General features: G+C 35.5%; 1 protein-coding gene across 51 annotated transcripts in view; it reads left to right on the plus strand.

Annotated features, from left to right (window-relative positions):
* Window positions 1-13785, plus strand: part of LRRFIP2 (LRR binding FLII interacting protein 2) — a 109154-nt gene that overhangs the window by 40023 nt on the left and 55346 nt on the right. For 19 of the 51 annotated variants that reach the window (XM_001489140.7, XM_005600827.4, XM_005600829.4 and 16 more), the window contains 6 exons: window positions 1239-1325; window positions 2579-2629; window positions 8204-8260; window positions 8359-8403; window positions 11246-11314; window positions 13201-13242. In XM_001489140.7, the coding sequence (XP_001489190.5) occupies window positions 1239-1325; window positions 2579-2629; window positions 8204-8260; window positions 8359-8403; window positions 11246-11314; window positions 13201-13242 (351 nt within the window). 51 annotated transcript variants of the gene reach the window in all.

The following is a 13785-nucleotide window of genomic DNA, read 5'->3' on the forward strand; positions in this document are numbered from 1 at the left end:
GGGATGTAACTGGTACGTGTGGGGCAAGTACTGTGACATAACGTGGCTGTCTTACTGGGAGGAATCTTATTTCTGTTTTTGCTTTTTTCTCCTTTCTTCTCGTCTCTCTGTGATAGTCTGGGGAATTTTTGCTTTAACGTAAGTAATGAGCCAGTGGAGGATTTCACACAGCAGAATGACATGATCAGAAATGTGTTTTGAAAGGCAGACTGGCAATCATGTAACCATGTAGAAGGTGAATTACAGGGCAGATTCTAGAGGCAGGTAGATGGATTTGGAGGCAGTTGCAGTATCCAAGCAAGAGGTGAAGAGTTGCTATTGTATGATTCTATTTGTATGAAATGCCCAGAAGAAGCAAATTCATAGAGAGAGAAAGTAGATTAGTGGTTGCCAGGAACTGGGAGGGGAGGGTAATGAGGAGTGGCTGCTAATGGGTATGGAATTTCTTTTTAGGGTGATGAAAATATCCTGGAATTACATAGTAGTGATGGTAGTGCAGTGAATATACTAAAACCCCACAGAATTGTATACTTTTAAGTGGTGAATTTGGTAGTATGTCAATTATATCTCAATTTAAAGAGAGAGAAATATGAAGAGTTTCTGAAACAAGTAGAAACTGAGAATAAAGAGGCCAAGGGGCCAGCCCTGTGGTCGAGTGGTTAAGTTTGCGTGCTCTGCTTTGGTGGCCCAGGGTTTTGCCAGTTTGGATCCTGGGCGCAGACATGGCACCGCGCATCAGGCTATGCTGAGGCGGCGTCCCACATGCCACAACTAGAAGGACCCACAACTAAAGATATACAACTGTGTACTGGGGGGCTTTGGGGAGAAAAAGGAGAAATAAAATCTTAAAAAAAAAAAAAAAGAAGGCCGAGTTGGGTTTGAGAGAAACTCAGAGAGTTGACAGTACTTGGAGATGTCCAAAATGAAGTAGAGTCTGGTTCTGAAGTTTCTTATTTGTATGATTGAATTGGTAGGGAAACAAATTTTGAAAAAGCAAGTTTGGAGAGACATATAATGAATTGTATGAAATGTTTTGAATGTGTAATCAAGGCAAGCAGTTAAAGGTAAAGGCACAGATTTCAGGAGAGACTCTGGGACAAGAGAAAGAAATGAATGTAAAATCATGTCCCCTCCACCCCCTTTGGTAGGTAATCTCCTTTTGCTCCTATCCTCAAAGCTGATGTGGTGGTGGTGGTGGTTGTTTTCAAATAAATCTCAATCTTTATATTACTTTTCAGGCTGAGGCAAGGCTGGCAGCAAAACGGGCTGCCCGGGCAGAAGCAAGAGATATACGCATGAGAGAACTGGAACGACAACAGAAAGAGGTAATGTGGGGGAAGAACCCTAATTTTGTGTTAGTCTCAAAAAAAGTCAGTACTTGGATAGTTTACTTCTGAGGTAAATCTGATTTGCTTTGAAATGCTGGGAATAGTATAACCTGATGTATATATTTTAACAAGCCATTTTATGCCAGCAAATTAAATGCAAGATTTGTTTTAAATAATAACAGTGAACATATAATAGCTTTTACTATGTACATTGTTATAAGTTATCTTAGTGTTATAAGTGCTTTATTTATATTTGCTAAAGTAGGCTTAGAGACAACAAAATTATTTGCTATAGTCCTAAATGTCATAGAATTTCAGTTATGATATCTACATAGTAAAACACTGTGAAGTCATTCAACCTTACAATTTTTAAGCATATTTAATAATGGAGAAATATATTCATAGAAGAAAATGAAAAAAAAGACAACTGTAAGACTGATAGGACTCCAATTTTGTGTTACAAAAAATAATGTCCATATATAAAGTCAAAAACTACTAGAAAGAAGTGATTACTGTCAATACTTTGATATGTCTATGGTGGAATTGTGACTGGTTTTATTTTCTTGTTATGCTTTTCTGTAGTTCATAAGTTTCAATATGCTTTTATCATCAGAAAGAAAAGCAAAAAAAATTTTTAAAAAAATAGGCATATAGAAATTGGGCTGGTTTAAAATGAAACAAATACTCTTGTTTACCTTTTCCTTCTGACATTGACCTGTCTCTGAAGATTTCCATAAAAATATTTCTGATGTGGTATTAGTATGAAGGGGAAAAAAACCTCAGGATAGTATTAGACACTTTATTTTCGTGTTGGTGGTGGATCTTCTGCTAATGGGTTAAAAAGAAGAGTATAGATTCCATATTGTCACAGCCCAAAAACAAAACCAAAAACATCTGATATGTTGCTGATTTTTTTAACCTCAGGTATGGTTTGATATATTGAATGCAGTTCTCAGCTTGAGATGAAAATGTTGCAATGCATTTTATTTTATACTCCTAAAATTATAATAAATTATAAGGAGATAATTATTAAATGTAAGTTCTATTTATGGTCTTCTAAATTTCAGAGAACCTTCCATCTCTTTATTATTGAAAATATTTAGCTTAGTAATTTTCTGTTTTGAATGTGTAACTTACTTTGAGTCAGCACTCATTGCTCTTCAGGGCAAATGTGTATGACTAATTTAAGACTTTCTGGAGAATGCAGGATATTGGAAACTGTTCAGTTTATCAAACTTTTGCATTTGTAGCACTCTCATCATTCCTTTGATCGGAAATGGGGACAGATTCAGAAGTGGCTGGTAGGCCAGGATTGCTTGTCCTGCATGTTGTGATCAGTTGCTAAAATAATGCAATCATGAAGTAAAACATTGACTAATAGTTTGCAAAGTAGGAATGTTTGGCATGTTTGAACCTAAAGGTCAGAGAGTATCTCTTCTATCTGTAGTGGACCAAATGTGTACTTGGCCAACCATTTTCTGTTGTACTCTTTGCCTTCACACTCATCTCGTGAATGCTCCTGACCAAGGATTTAGTAAATGAGTCTGATTTCTTTCTGTGGGTTTGTTCCTCTCTCCCTCAAATTTGTCCCTCTCTCGAGACCTCACTCCCTCTCTCCCCTTCTCTCTCTTTTCCCCATCTCCCTTTTGTCCTCACTCCTTCCCTCTCCCCCTCTGTCTTTCTCTCTTTTTAAGAAGGAAGTCAGCAGGGTCTTCATTTAGAGATGACCCAAGTCATTCTTTTGTCTCCTCTGAGAATTACTCTTATTTTTTCAGTTCTCAGTTTTTTTCAAGTCTATCACCACTCCCAAATTTATTAGCTACAAGAGCAAATTGCATACCAGTAGAATATTAATTATTGTGAATCATTCCTAAATTTGAACTTTTTTCAATGTTGATAAGTTTCCCAACTGTCTTCTGTTGCAAGCGTTCTTAACTTGGTATGTGAATAGGCTTGGCGGATGGGGCATGCAGCCTTAAAATCTCAAGCAAAGTTTTCAATATATGTATATTTTTATGTGAAATGCCCACACATATTTTTACATTCTCATTCTCAAAGGAGTCTGTGATCCCTAAAGTGTTAAGAACCACTGTCTAATTGCTGCTAAATAAGCAACTTTCGTAAGTAAATCTCTTCTAGGGCAGTATTTTAAGGTACAACCAGAATTAAAATATTTTGGACTGTTTTGACCTATAAATTTAAAACTTTGTCATATTCTCGTTGTGATATTGTAGAAAAGAGAGAGAAAAGATGTTTGGTTACTTAAAATTAAGTGACTCTTCATGTATGTGTTTGTTACTTTGGAGTGGAATGTGTCCTTTGTTGTACTAAAGCTAGCCTAATTATTTTTATTTAAAGTGTCTTCTGCATGTAACTGGGTAAATATTACTGATGATGCCTTAAAAATATTTTGTGTTAATAAAAGAAATCACTTTTGCTTGCAAATTTTCTATCTAATATTTCCATAGAAAATTAATTTCTTCTTTTAATTATGTGTTATAGTTCTAAAAGTAAATTGTCAAATTTTAATATCTTAGGGAAGACCAAAACATTAAATAAGAAGAGAAGTCTATATTAAAAATCTAATCGTTGTTTCCTATGTTCAAAGACAATGAAGATAAACATATTTTTTATCTCTGTGAAATGTGTGCAGTTCAGGCAGCGTGTGCATTAGATTTTCATGGAATGGGGAGCAATTTGGCTTAGAGGCTTAAAATGCAGATGGCACTAACCCAAGTCTTGAATGATAGCTAGGACAAGAAGAGGAAGTGGGGTTTAGTTTCAGATGAGAAATTATCACTTCTAACCCCTTTGACCCTTGCTTTTACTCCTCTCAAACTGATTTTCCCTCTCACTTCTTATCCTTGTCTCTCTACCGACTTTCTGTTTGTGAGCCTACAGTAGAAGTTGGCATATGATGGTCACAATATAGAATATAAATTATTGATAAATTTATAATAAAATAAATAATGCATATACAAACAATAGAACTGTCAGTTATTAGAAGATAGACTCTTCCTATGTAAAAAATTTCTCTTAATTTTAATACTTCTTTGTGTGGGGGTCGGGTATTGGGATGTGGCTAGGGAAAACAAGGGCCTGAGGCTCAGGCATGAAGCCACCTTTGAGTGTGTTCTGAATGCCAACACTGTGCTAGTACTTTTTACGTATGCTTTCATTTCACATTATAAGATAGGTACCACTATGTCCATTTTATAGAAAAGGTAATAAAGGATTGATGAAGTAGACAACTTGCGTAGTCATTGGCAGAGCCAGAATTTGGAAGTATGGGAGAGTGCAACATCTGCTAATAGATTGGAAGATGAAAGAACCAATAAGAAAAGAGCCTAGGTCTTTCTGGGCCTCCAAATAGTCTTAGTTTAACCAATGATTCTAGTTTGTTTTGTCTTTCGGAGGAAGATTTGCCCCGAGCTAACATCTGTGCCAGTCTTCCTCTGTTTTGTATGTGGGTCACTGCCACAGCATAGCCACTGATGAGTGGTGTAGGTCCACACCCAGGAACTGAACGCGGGCCACCACAGTGGGGTGTGCTGAACTTAACCAGTAGGCCACAGGGCCGCCCTTGATTCTGTTTTTAAACGGGATGTCTTAATCAGTAGCATGTTGGTGACCTGAAAGAGTAAATGCAGTTTCTGAAGTTTCCTAATTTGAAATTGAGGGAATGGCTCTGGCCTTGACTTAAGTATTATTTGTTGACAGAGAAGACTGCCAGGTGTATTCACGGGGCTGTGTTTTTTTTTTAAGAAAACCACTTCATCCTCACTTCAAGTGCACTTTTAAAAAAGAGAGTATGTTTCATTTCTTTTAATTTCATTAAATGTATCAAACTATATTTTTCCAGAAAGCCTTGAACAAATTTATATCCCTCTTTTTTTGTGTGAAGAAGGTTGGCCCTGAACTAACATCTGTTGCCAGTCTTCCTCTTTTTGCTTGAGGAAGACTGTCGCTGAGCTAACATCTGTGCCACTCTTCCTCCATTTTGCATATGGGATGCTGCCACAGCATGGCTTGATGAAAAACATGTAGGTCTGTGCCCAGGATCTGAACTGGCAAACCCTGGGCTACTGGAAGTGGAGCATGTGAACTTAACCACTACAGCATCGGCCAGCCCCTACATCCATCTTTTAAGGCATTGCCCTGTTTGTTCAGCCTTGGATACTTTATCCTAATAAGGACACCCAGGACAATGAAAATGTATTGTTTTCCTGACTGTGGAAGAGAGGGATACTCTGCCTTGTAATTGGTACCTAAAAACCGTTTGCTGGAATTCTTTCTGTTGGCCTCTGGTGCTATTAACTCAAGAAAAACCAATTGGCAATTTAAATACTACTCTAGAAATACCTGGGAAATGAAGCTTTTTGTTCTTCCAGGGAGGAGAAGTCTCTGAGTAAAAACCAGGATGCCTTGCCATTTTCTTCATGTTCTTTCTGTGTAATCAGTGTAGATTTAGCCAACGTAGGATGGTATCTTCATGGTTCAGTGGTCTGCTGAGTGAGAAGATCTGTGACGGTCCCCACTGTATGACTTTGTAGATTCTTACTTCATCTTTTTGTGCTGCAGTTTTCTTTATTGTAAAATGAAGAGATCAGACTAGATGATCTCTAAGGACCCTTCTAGATCTTCAAAATAATTCTAGGGTTGGTGCTAGGGTCTTTTCTTTTACACGAGGGTTTCCTTCTATTTCCCTCATATTTGCTACCATGCAAAAGTATTCAAGGTAGGGGGAGTAATTAAAAACTACCAAATGTCTGCCTTTCTTTATAAGAGTGGTGCTATGTGGCAGACTCTTAGTAAAATATGTGTTTTGAGTCTTTTCTGGTGTAATAAAAATTTGCTTTGTGCTTGTCTTACTGTTTATGTGGTAGCCACTAACCATATGTGGGAATTAGGTTTAGATTTAAATTGATTAAAATTAAAAATATAGTTTCTTGGTTGCACTTCTAGCATTTTAAGCTCACTAGCCACATGTGGCTAGTGACTATCATATTAGACCACACAAACATAGAATATTTCCATTGTCACAGAAAGTTCTGTTGGACAGTGCTGGTTTAAGGTGTAGTTAGTAACTGTGGAATAACCTGTATTCTCTCAGTTCAAATTAACTGGCCTATATGGGGTTTACATTTTATTCTTTAGTCTTCTGAAGTCTTTTGGGGCCATTTTTTCAAATCAGCCTAAAAAGAAAAGCTGTTTAAATATGGAGGTATATGAATATTTAATAAAGTACTTTTATTTAGAATTATTTTAATAATGGGCATAATTGAAAATAAATACGAATTATCTATCTTTGCTGCATCTTTAATGGTAAGTTTTTGAAAATTGCTCTTGTGTGGTAGGTGGAATGGAAAGAACGAATAGAATAAAGGAAAGATTGAGCATTAAACCATGTATGTCACCCTAGTACCCCAAGTAATACTGGGAGGGGGCATGTAGAATTAACCCGCCTGTGTAGTGCAAGGCTCTTTAAACTAACCAAGCAAACTAGCCTAAAACTGGTTACCACTTAATAAACTGTACTTACCCTGCTAGGCTAATGCGCATGTCCCAAAACTTCTGTGGTATATCACCTGATAGTCAAAGAAAGGGAAGAAATTTGCTTGGCTCCTTGCAGATTACATGTGTCTATTACATAACAAAAATTAAATCAGTGACAAATTCCTAAAGATCAGAACAAGCTTTAGATATTGAATCATACAGGTGCTTATAAACAGACTTCTGAACAGATCTGATGAAATGCATCAACGTATACAGCAGGTGACAAGCAGGAGTACTTTGGAATTATACTCAAAGATCACGACCAAAATAAAGCATTAAATTGTAGTGTTTCAGATGAATTACTGTTTCTTTATTTGAAATGAATGGTCAGGCCTAGCCACATCTGTTTGTTCCACCTACATAATGATCATGCTGTGTTGCCTTGGAGTGATGAAGTATTGATTCATTTTGATAAAGACAGTGTTGATTAGCTGTGAACCCATTTGGACAGTTGTATGTAGATTCTTAGTCAGTGCAAATTACTTTAACACTTTGGACTTTGAAATTCTGAAAGATCAGAAGTTCCTTACTGTTTCAGTTGATTAGATTCTAGGGACTAGTTGTTTGATTTGCCGTGACTCCGGGTTTAATGCTCCCATGCTAATTATGAATGTGGAAAAGTTTAGAATTGCGTTTAGTTTAGTCACTTGTTAGGCTGTGGTCAGTTTTTGGAATAGTCTTCATAAGGCATAACTCTTGAGATAACTTTAACAACGCTAAAATATTTATCCAATTTCTTCTAATTATAAGTAGTTTTTCATATTAGCAAACACACCATCAGGGGCTATTTCATTTAGTTGTTTCTTTTTTTTTCCAGTTAGAGTGGTAAAAGAAAAAAAGGAAAACTCTTTGCAGTGAGCACAAAATTATAACCTAAATCTTTTTAAAGCAATACACTCTCTCCTTGAACTACATCTGTAATAAAGTAAAGTCTTCCTGCCTTGCATAAACTAACATTCACAATGAAAAAAAATAGATGAAAGTCTATTTTTAATGCTGAACTCAATTTCTGTTTGTTAAGTATACTTGATTATTTTTATTTTGGTATATTGAACTTTCTTGGTCATATATAGATTACATTCTACAAGTGGTCAGACATACATACACTTGTTAAAACAAAAACATTGCCAAGATTATTTCTGCTTTCTTTCAACTGAAGCATGTGTCTACCCCAAATTCAGCTTTTGAAACTGAGTTGTCCACACCCACCTGCTATAAGGAAGATGCTGCTGGGTTAACTGACTGATCTTTGCTCAGTTGTTCTGATAGGCGGCCCTCTGTTCAGTGATTAACTCTCCATGTACTTTCTCCTTTCCCAGGAAGATTCGGAAAGGGCCAGGTATTCCCACCGGTCCAGTCATCATCGTCCTTATCTGGTTTGTAATAACCTATAAACTTGCCCCTGATACTTTTCCTCATTAACTTAATGTAGTCACTCATAAACTTTTACTATATTTGTTTTTATTTTTATCAGGGAGTTGAGGATGCATTGTCTGTTCGAAGTCTTGGCAGTCACAGGGTTGGTATTTTAAGTTGTTTATACCATGATATCAAAGCTTGTGTGCGTGATCTTTCTGCAGCATTGTTGCCTAAACAGTCTGACAACGTTCATACTCCTTTGCCTTTTTTAAAAAATAGAAAATATTGGCAAAGTCCTTTCAGTGGAAATGATGCTTTCTCTCAATTATTGGTATGAGTAAATCAGTTCTAAAATCTTGACTGTTTTCATCTATCAACATATGTATTTACTCTTTTACTATAAAAGGACTTTTATTTTGGAAATATCACAGAATAATAAGATTGATTTTATAGAATAACATCTACATGGTTCTAATTTTCAGATTTTTCCTATTTTCATATTTTTGAAAATGACAATTTATTAAATGAGAAATAGCTTTGGGGCTTGGATGACTAATTATAACTTTATTATATGGAATAATTGAACTACTGACTTGAAAAATTCTCTGCTTGTCATGTTTATGTAAATTGTCCTGCTTCAACATTTTGATTAACATTTTGTAGTATGTCAGGTTTTTTAGCATACATTATTATAAGTCAAGGTAAATGAGAAGTCGCTTGTGAAAGCCTTGCATATTGTGCCCAGACACTGATCTTTCTTAAAGAATTGTGCTTTAAACTTTAAAGGAGTGCTTTTAATTTGCACATTGACAATATTGTGTATGGTATATAATTACATCTAGATTTTTCATAAGTAAAATGATCTTTCATGTTAAGGTCGATATTTGTTAGTTTTCCCCAAGTCTAAGTTTCTTCCCATCTTGTATAATATATAAAAAGGCACTCTATTAAACTGAGTCTGCTCTGGTATACTAGTTATTGATGTATCTGTACTCTTAAATAGTCCTTTACTCTGGTTATATTTCTTAATGGTGAATGTAATCTACTGTCTTTTTAGAGTAAGTCAGTAAACTGGTTTTTTTTTTTTTTTAAAGATTTTATTTTTTCCTTTTTCTCCCCAAAGCCCCCCGGTACATAGTTGTATATTCTTAGTTGTGGGTCCTTCTAGTTGTGGCATGTGGGACGCCGCCTCAGCGTGGCCTGACGAGCAGTGCCATGTCCACGCCCAGGATTCGAACTGACGAAACACTGGGCTGCCTGCAGCAGAGCACGCGAACTTAACCACTCGGCCACGGGGCTGGCCCCTCAGTAAACTGGTTTTTGAATCAGAAATCTTTTGGTTAATTACAAAAGTTTAGATTTGTAAGGATGTTAACAGGCCTTTACAGAAATCTAATCAGCAGTTTAAGAATAATTTTACAGGAGGAAAACTTTAAGATAATTCGTCATGTTTCTCCCTAGAGATATTTTATTTTTTCCTCTTTAAATATTTTGAAAAAAATCATACAGGGAGTTGGTTAACAAAAAGCTTAAAATAAGTTGAGTGTCAAGGGCTTTGAAAATAATCCTTTCTCCTCCCTTTTAAAAAATGTATGGCTTTTTCCTTTGCTTTTCATTATAATGCTCATAGTGTGAAGTTTCAGACAGTTATTATCAAACTGGTTATTTGTAAATTTGTGTGTGGCCTCAGGGAAACTTGATCATATATTAGTTTAACCTAACGGTAAAACTATCCAAATTCAACCTAATTTAGGAGCCTTTGAAACAAATCTGCAAACAAACAAAAAAGAAAACAGCAATTAAACTAATAAGGAATTGTTTACCCAGAGTGTCTATAAAGTAATGAGGTTGATTTTTTAATGAAAATTATATCATTAAATAAATTTAAGATATAACTAGAACTCTCATTGTATGTTATTTCATTATGGTAATTAGAAGGTCTGTTACTATGGGAAAAAGGATAAAGCTGCCAGTATTTAAAAAAATCAGCGCGTGAACGTAAAGATTAATTACAATGTTACACTCTAGAGGAGACTCTAGTTAGTACTTTATTGTGTGTGAGTGTGCATCCAGCACATTTTAAATATTTACACTTTCCTCGAAATAAGTCTGAAAGGTCACCAATAACATTGTGTAAAAGAAATATAATTGAGAGAAGTTTTTCTGTTTTCTCTCAACTAGATAATATTGGGAGTTCTAAGTTTTCTTCAGATTTGCTTTTAAAATAATGTTACCATCTACATTAAGCTGAATGTATAGACAGCTTTTCTTCTCGTAAAGATAAATGTGATGACCTAAAACACTGACCTAAATTTTATTGAGGTTTTCTGTGTAATTTGGGGGTTTTGGTTTTTCTCTGCCAATTACTTTTTAACACTTTACTTATGAGCCATGAATTAAAAAGTCTAACACTTTTGGATCTTGTATGTGATGTGTGAACATTAGTAGTACCTGGATGTGAGGCAGATGTATTTGTGATTTTGTGCCACATTCTTAGGACTTTGATCTTTCCTTTTGTCTAGATAACTTTTTTAGGTGCTAACTTCTTGAAGATGGCCTGCCAGAAGCTATTTGGGCTGGAAACTGTGTCAGTGCTCTAGACATTCTGTATAAAAATAAAAAGAGCAAAGATAGTTCAAGACTCTGAGTGGTAGGGTTAAGGGAAGGGGGATTAAATCAAAGCCCTTGATTTAGAATTGAAATAATCTGTTTCTTGAAAACAATCTAACTTACAAAAACATCTTACAAATGCTTGGTCACTACTTTGTATACTGAAATGCAAGACGACCATAAGATAGAGATCCAAAGTTAGAAAATGAGGTGATCTTGAATCAGAGTAGTAGCGGTACATTGCTATTTCTCACTGGTGGAGATTTTTACTTTTGTATGTATTAGTTCTTGTTTATATATCAATGGCCTTAGTATAATTTTAATGAACTTAATTTTAATATACTTGCTATTTGTGATTTGTCTTTTACTACTACTGTTTAATTCTGTTGAAGAACTCATTGAAGGACATAACTGGGACAGACTGGAGCAGAGCCAGTACACCCAAAAGGAGAGACATCATGGTGGGTAGTCCAGAAAAGTCTGCAGTGTTAGTATTATGATTCACTGTTGACTGTCAGAGTTCTGGCGGCTTGAGTAATAGGTACATTCTGATAGAAATTGACATTTGCTAAACTTTTGTTTCTACAACCTGTTTGCTGTACTTTGTTTTAATATTATTTCCAAATGAAAACTTTCAGCAAGTTTCTCTGAGAGTTGAAAAAATTTTTTCTTGGTAGATTGTAATAGCAAATTTGGAAATGTTTTGCCTAGAACCCTTCATATTTTCTGCTCTCCCTCCTTTGGGGAATTATTTGTGGGGTTTTTTTGAGTGAGGAAGATTGGCCCTGAGCTAACATCCATTGCCAGTCTTCCTCTTTTTATTTTTCTTTTTTCTTGAAGAAGATTAGCCCTGAGCTAACATCTGTGCCAGTCTTCCTCTACTTTGTATGTGGGATGCCTCCATAGCATGGCTGATGAGTGGAGTAGGTCCACGCCTGGGCTCTAAACTCACGAACCAGGGCCACCAAAGTGGAGTGCACATAACTTTAACGACTCAGCTATGGGACCAGCCCCTGAATTATTTGTTTTGGTCCTGAAGGGAGGGCCTTTATTCTGTTTGCACTATTATTTTAATGTTTTATTAGGACTAGACTATGTACTTTGGTCTTCTGGCGTATTTTAAGCTTTTTAAAATTATAACCTCTACAACAAAAAATACGTTTTACCCTGTGATCCAGTAGATCCATGCAGATATGTGCCTTTGCATTTGTGTGTTATATGAATATATAAAATATATTATTGAAACAAAAGTTTCACAAAATAATATTTACTCTTACTATGCATGATACACGCTCATATTTTCTCTTCTATTTCATTTTTTTTAAATGTTGGTTAAACCCGTAAGCTGATTTGATAAACTATTAATGAGTTGTAGTCTGCACTTAGGAAAATATTACTTTAAATCAGGATTTTAAATGGCGATCCCTAAAGTCCTAAGTGGGTATAAGAGTTGCAAAAGAAAGAAAAAGCTTTTCCCTAACTACTAGAGGATTGCTTTTACTTCTTTTAGACATTGCTCTTCTGGGGAAGATAGCTTAAAAAATATAAGCTAGAATGCTTAAAAACCAGAATTAGGAAACCACAAATCTTAGTAGTTACAATTTAGTTCGGTTTCTTGGATTTGAAATGTGATGATGCACGTATTATCTTATTTTCTTGAAAACCTGCATAGATTGTGGTTTTCTGGTCTTATGAATTTTACGTATTTGATTCACATTTAATACCACACTTGTATGTATACTGTGCAATCCACACTTTGTTCTGACCAACTTTCTGGTTTTGTTCAGCATTTTTAATAGAAAAAGTTCTTGAGAAAGGAAGTTGTTTAGGTGTCTGTCCATGAGCAGATCCGAGGGAACTGTGCCCCTTTGGCTGCTGCATTTGTTTTTTGTAAGCTTGATTCTATTAGTTATGTGCTCTTGCCTCATTGCCTGTCCATGCCTTGCTTTTGCCATGTTTTAAATGATGGGAAATGATGGTAACAGACACAATAATAAAAAGTAAAAAATCTTTTGACTTCAGAATGTTTAATTCCTGCATTTATAGGCTGCCTGAGGGTCTTTTGTGCCAGAGGGTACTGAGATTGAGTCCTCTCACTGTTACTGATTATGAATTCTGTATTTGAAAGAGAGCATACAGTTTTACATACAGTTTAGCGGTAACTTACGTGAGGAAAGAGTTGGGGGTAGAATATTCTTTGATTCAAATGTCATAGCCTGTGCGTTTAATAATTTTGGATTTTTAAAATAGTGCTGGATTTTTAATAACTTTGCAACTGTTACTTTTTTCCTCTTTATATTTCTGATTTTGGAAATACAACCAACTTTCACCTTTTTCTGAAATCCAGTATGATACTCTCAAGGATAGATCGTCAAGACTTTCATCATTAGTATGTAGTGCATGACTTTGTGTTAAATGTAGAGTTTCACTTTATAAACACATGGTGATGCTAATCATAGATTATGACTAACTTTCACAGATTTGTTATGTTTTGGGGAAAACATATGACTAACAAAGCAAAAACTTGTTTTGCAATTGTAACAATTTAACGGTTGAGTAATTTTTTCTTTTAGAATTTCAGGATCAGATAAAAATTATTTACTTCCCTATTCAGGACTAAGATTGATAGTAATATCTTTTCTTGAAATGATGAGCCACCCAGCTGACACGTACTCATTGCCCTAGGAGACTTGTTTCCAGAAGTGTCTTGGTACACTGATCTATTGCAGCACAGGACCAACTGTGTTTCGTGTTATGTGTCACAAGCTAGGTGTGAAGTTACTAAACAGAAAGCATTCAGCAGTGAAAGATGACACCTGAAACATCAGTTATGTGCACTCATTTTTGCTTGATTTGGTTTGTTTTTATGGCATGTCATTTTAGCCAAGAAAGTTAACTTATAGCATGTTTTTCTTGGGTTCATATTATGTGA

Source organism: Equus caballus, chromosome 16 (genome assembly GCF_041296265.1).
Source record: "Equus caballus isolate H_3958 breed thoroughbred chromosome 16, TB-T2T, whole genome shotgun sequence".
Lineage (NCBI taxonomy): Eukaryota > Metazoa > Chordata > Mammalia > Perissodactyla > Equidae > Equus > Equus caballus.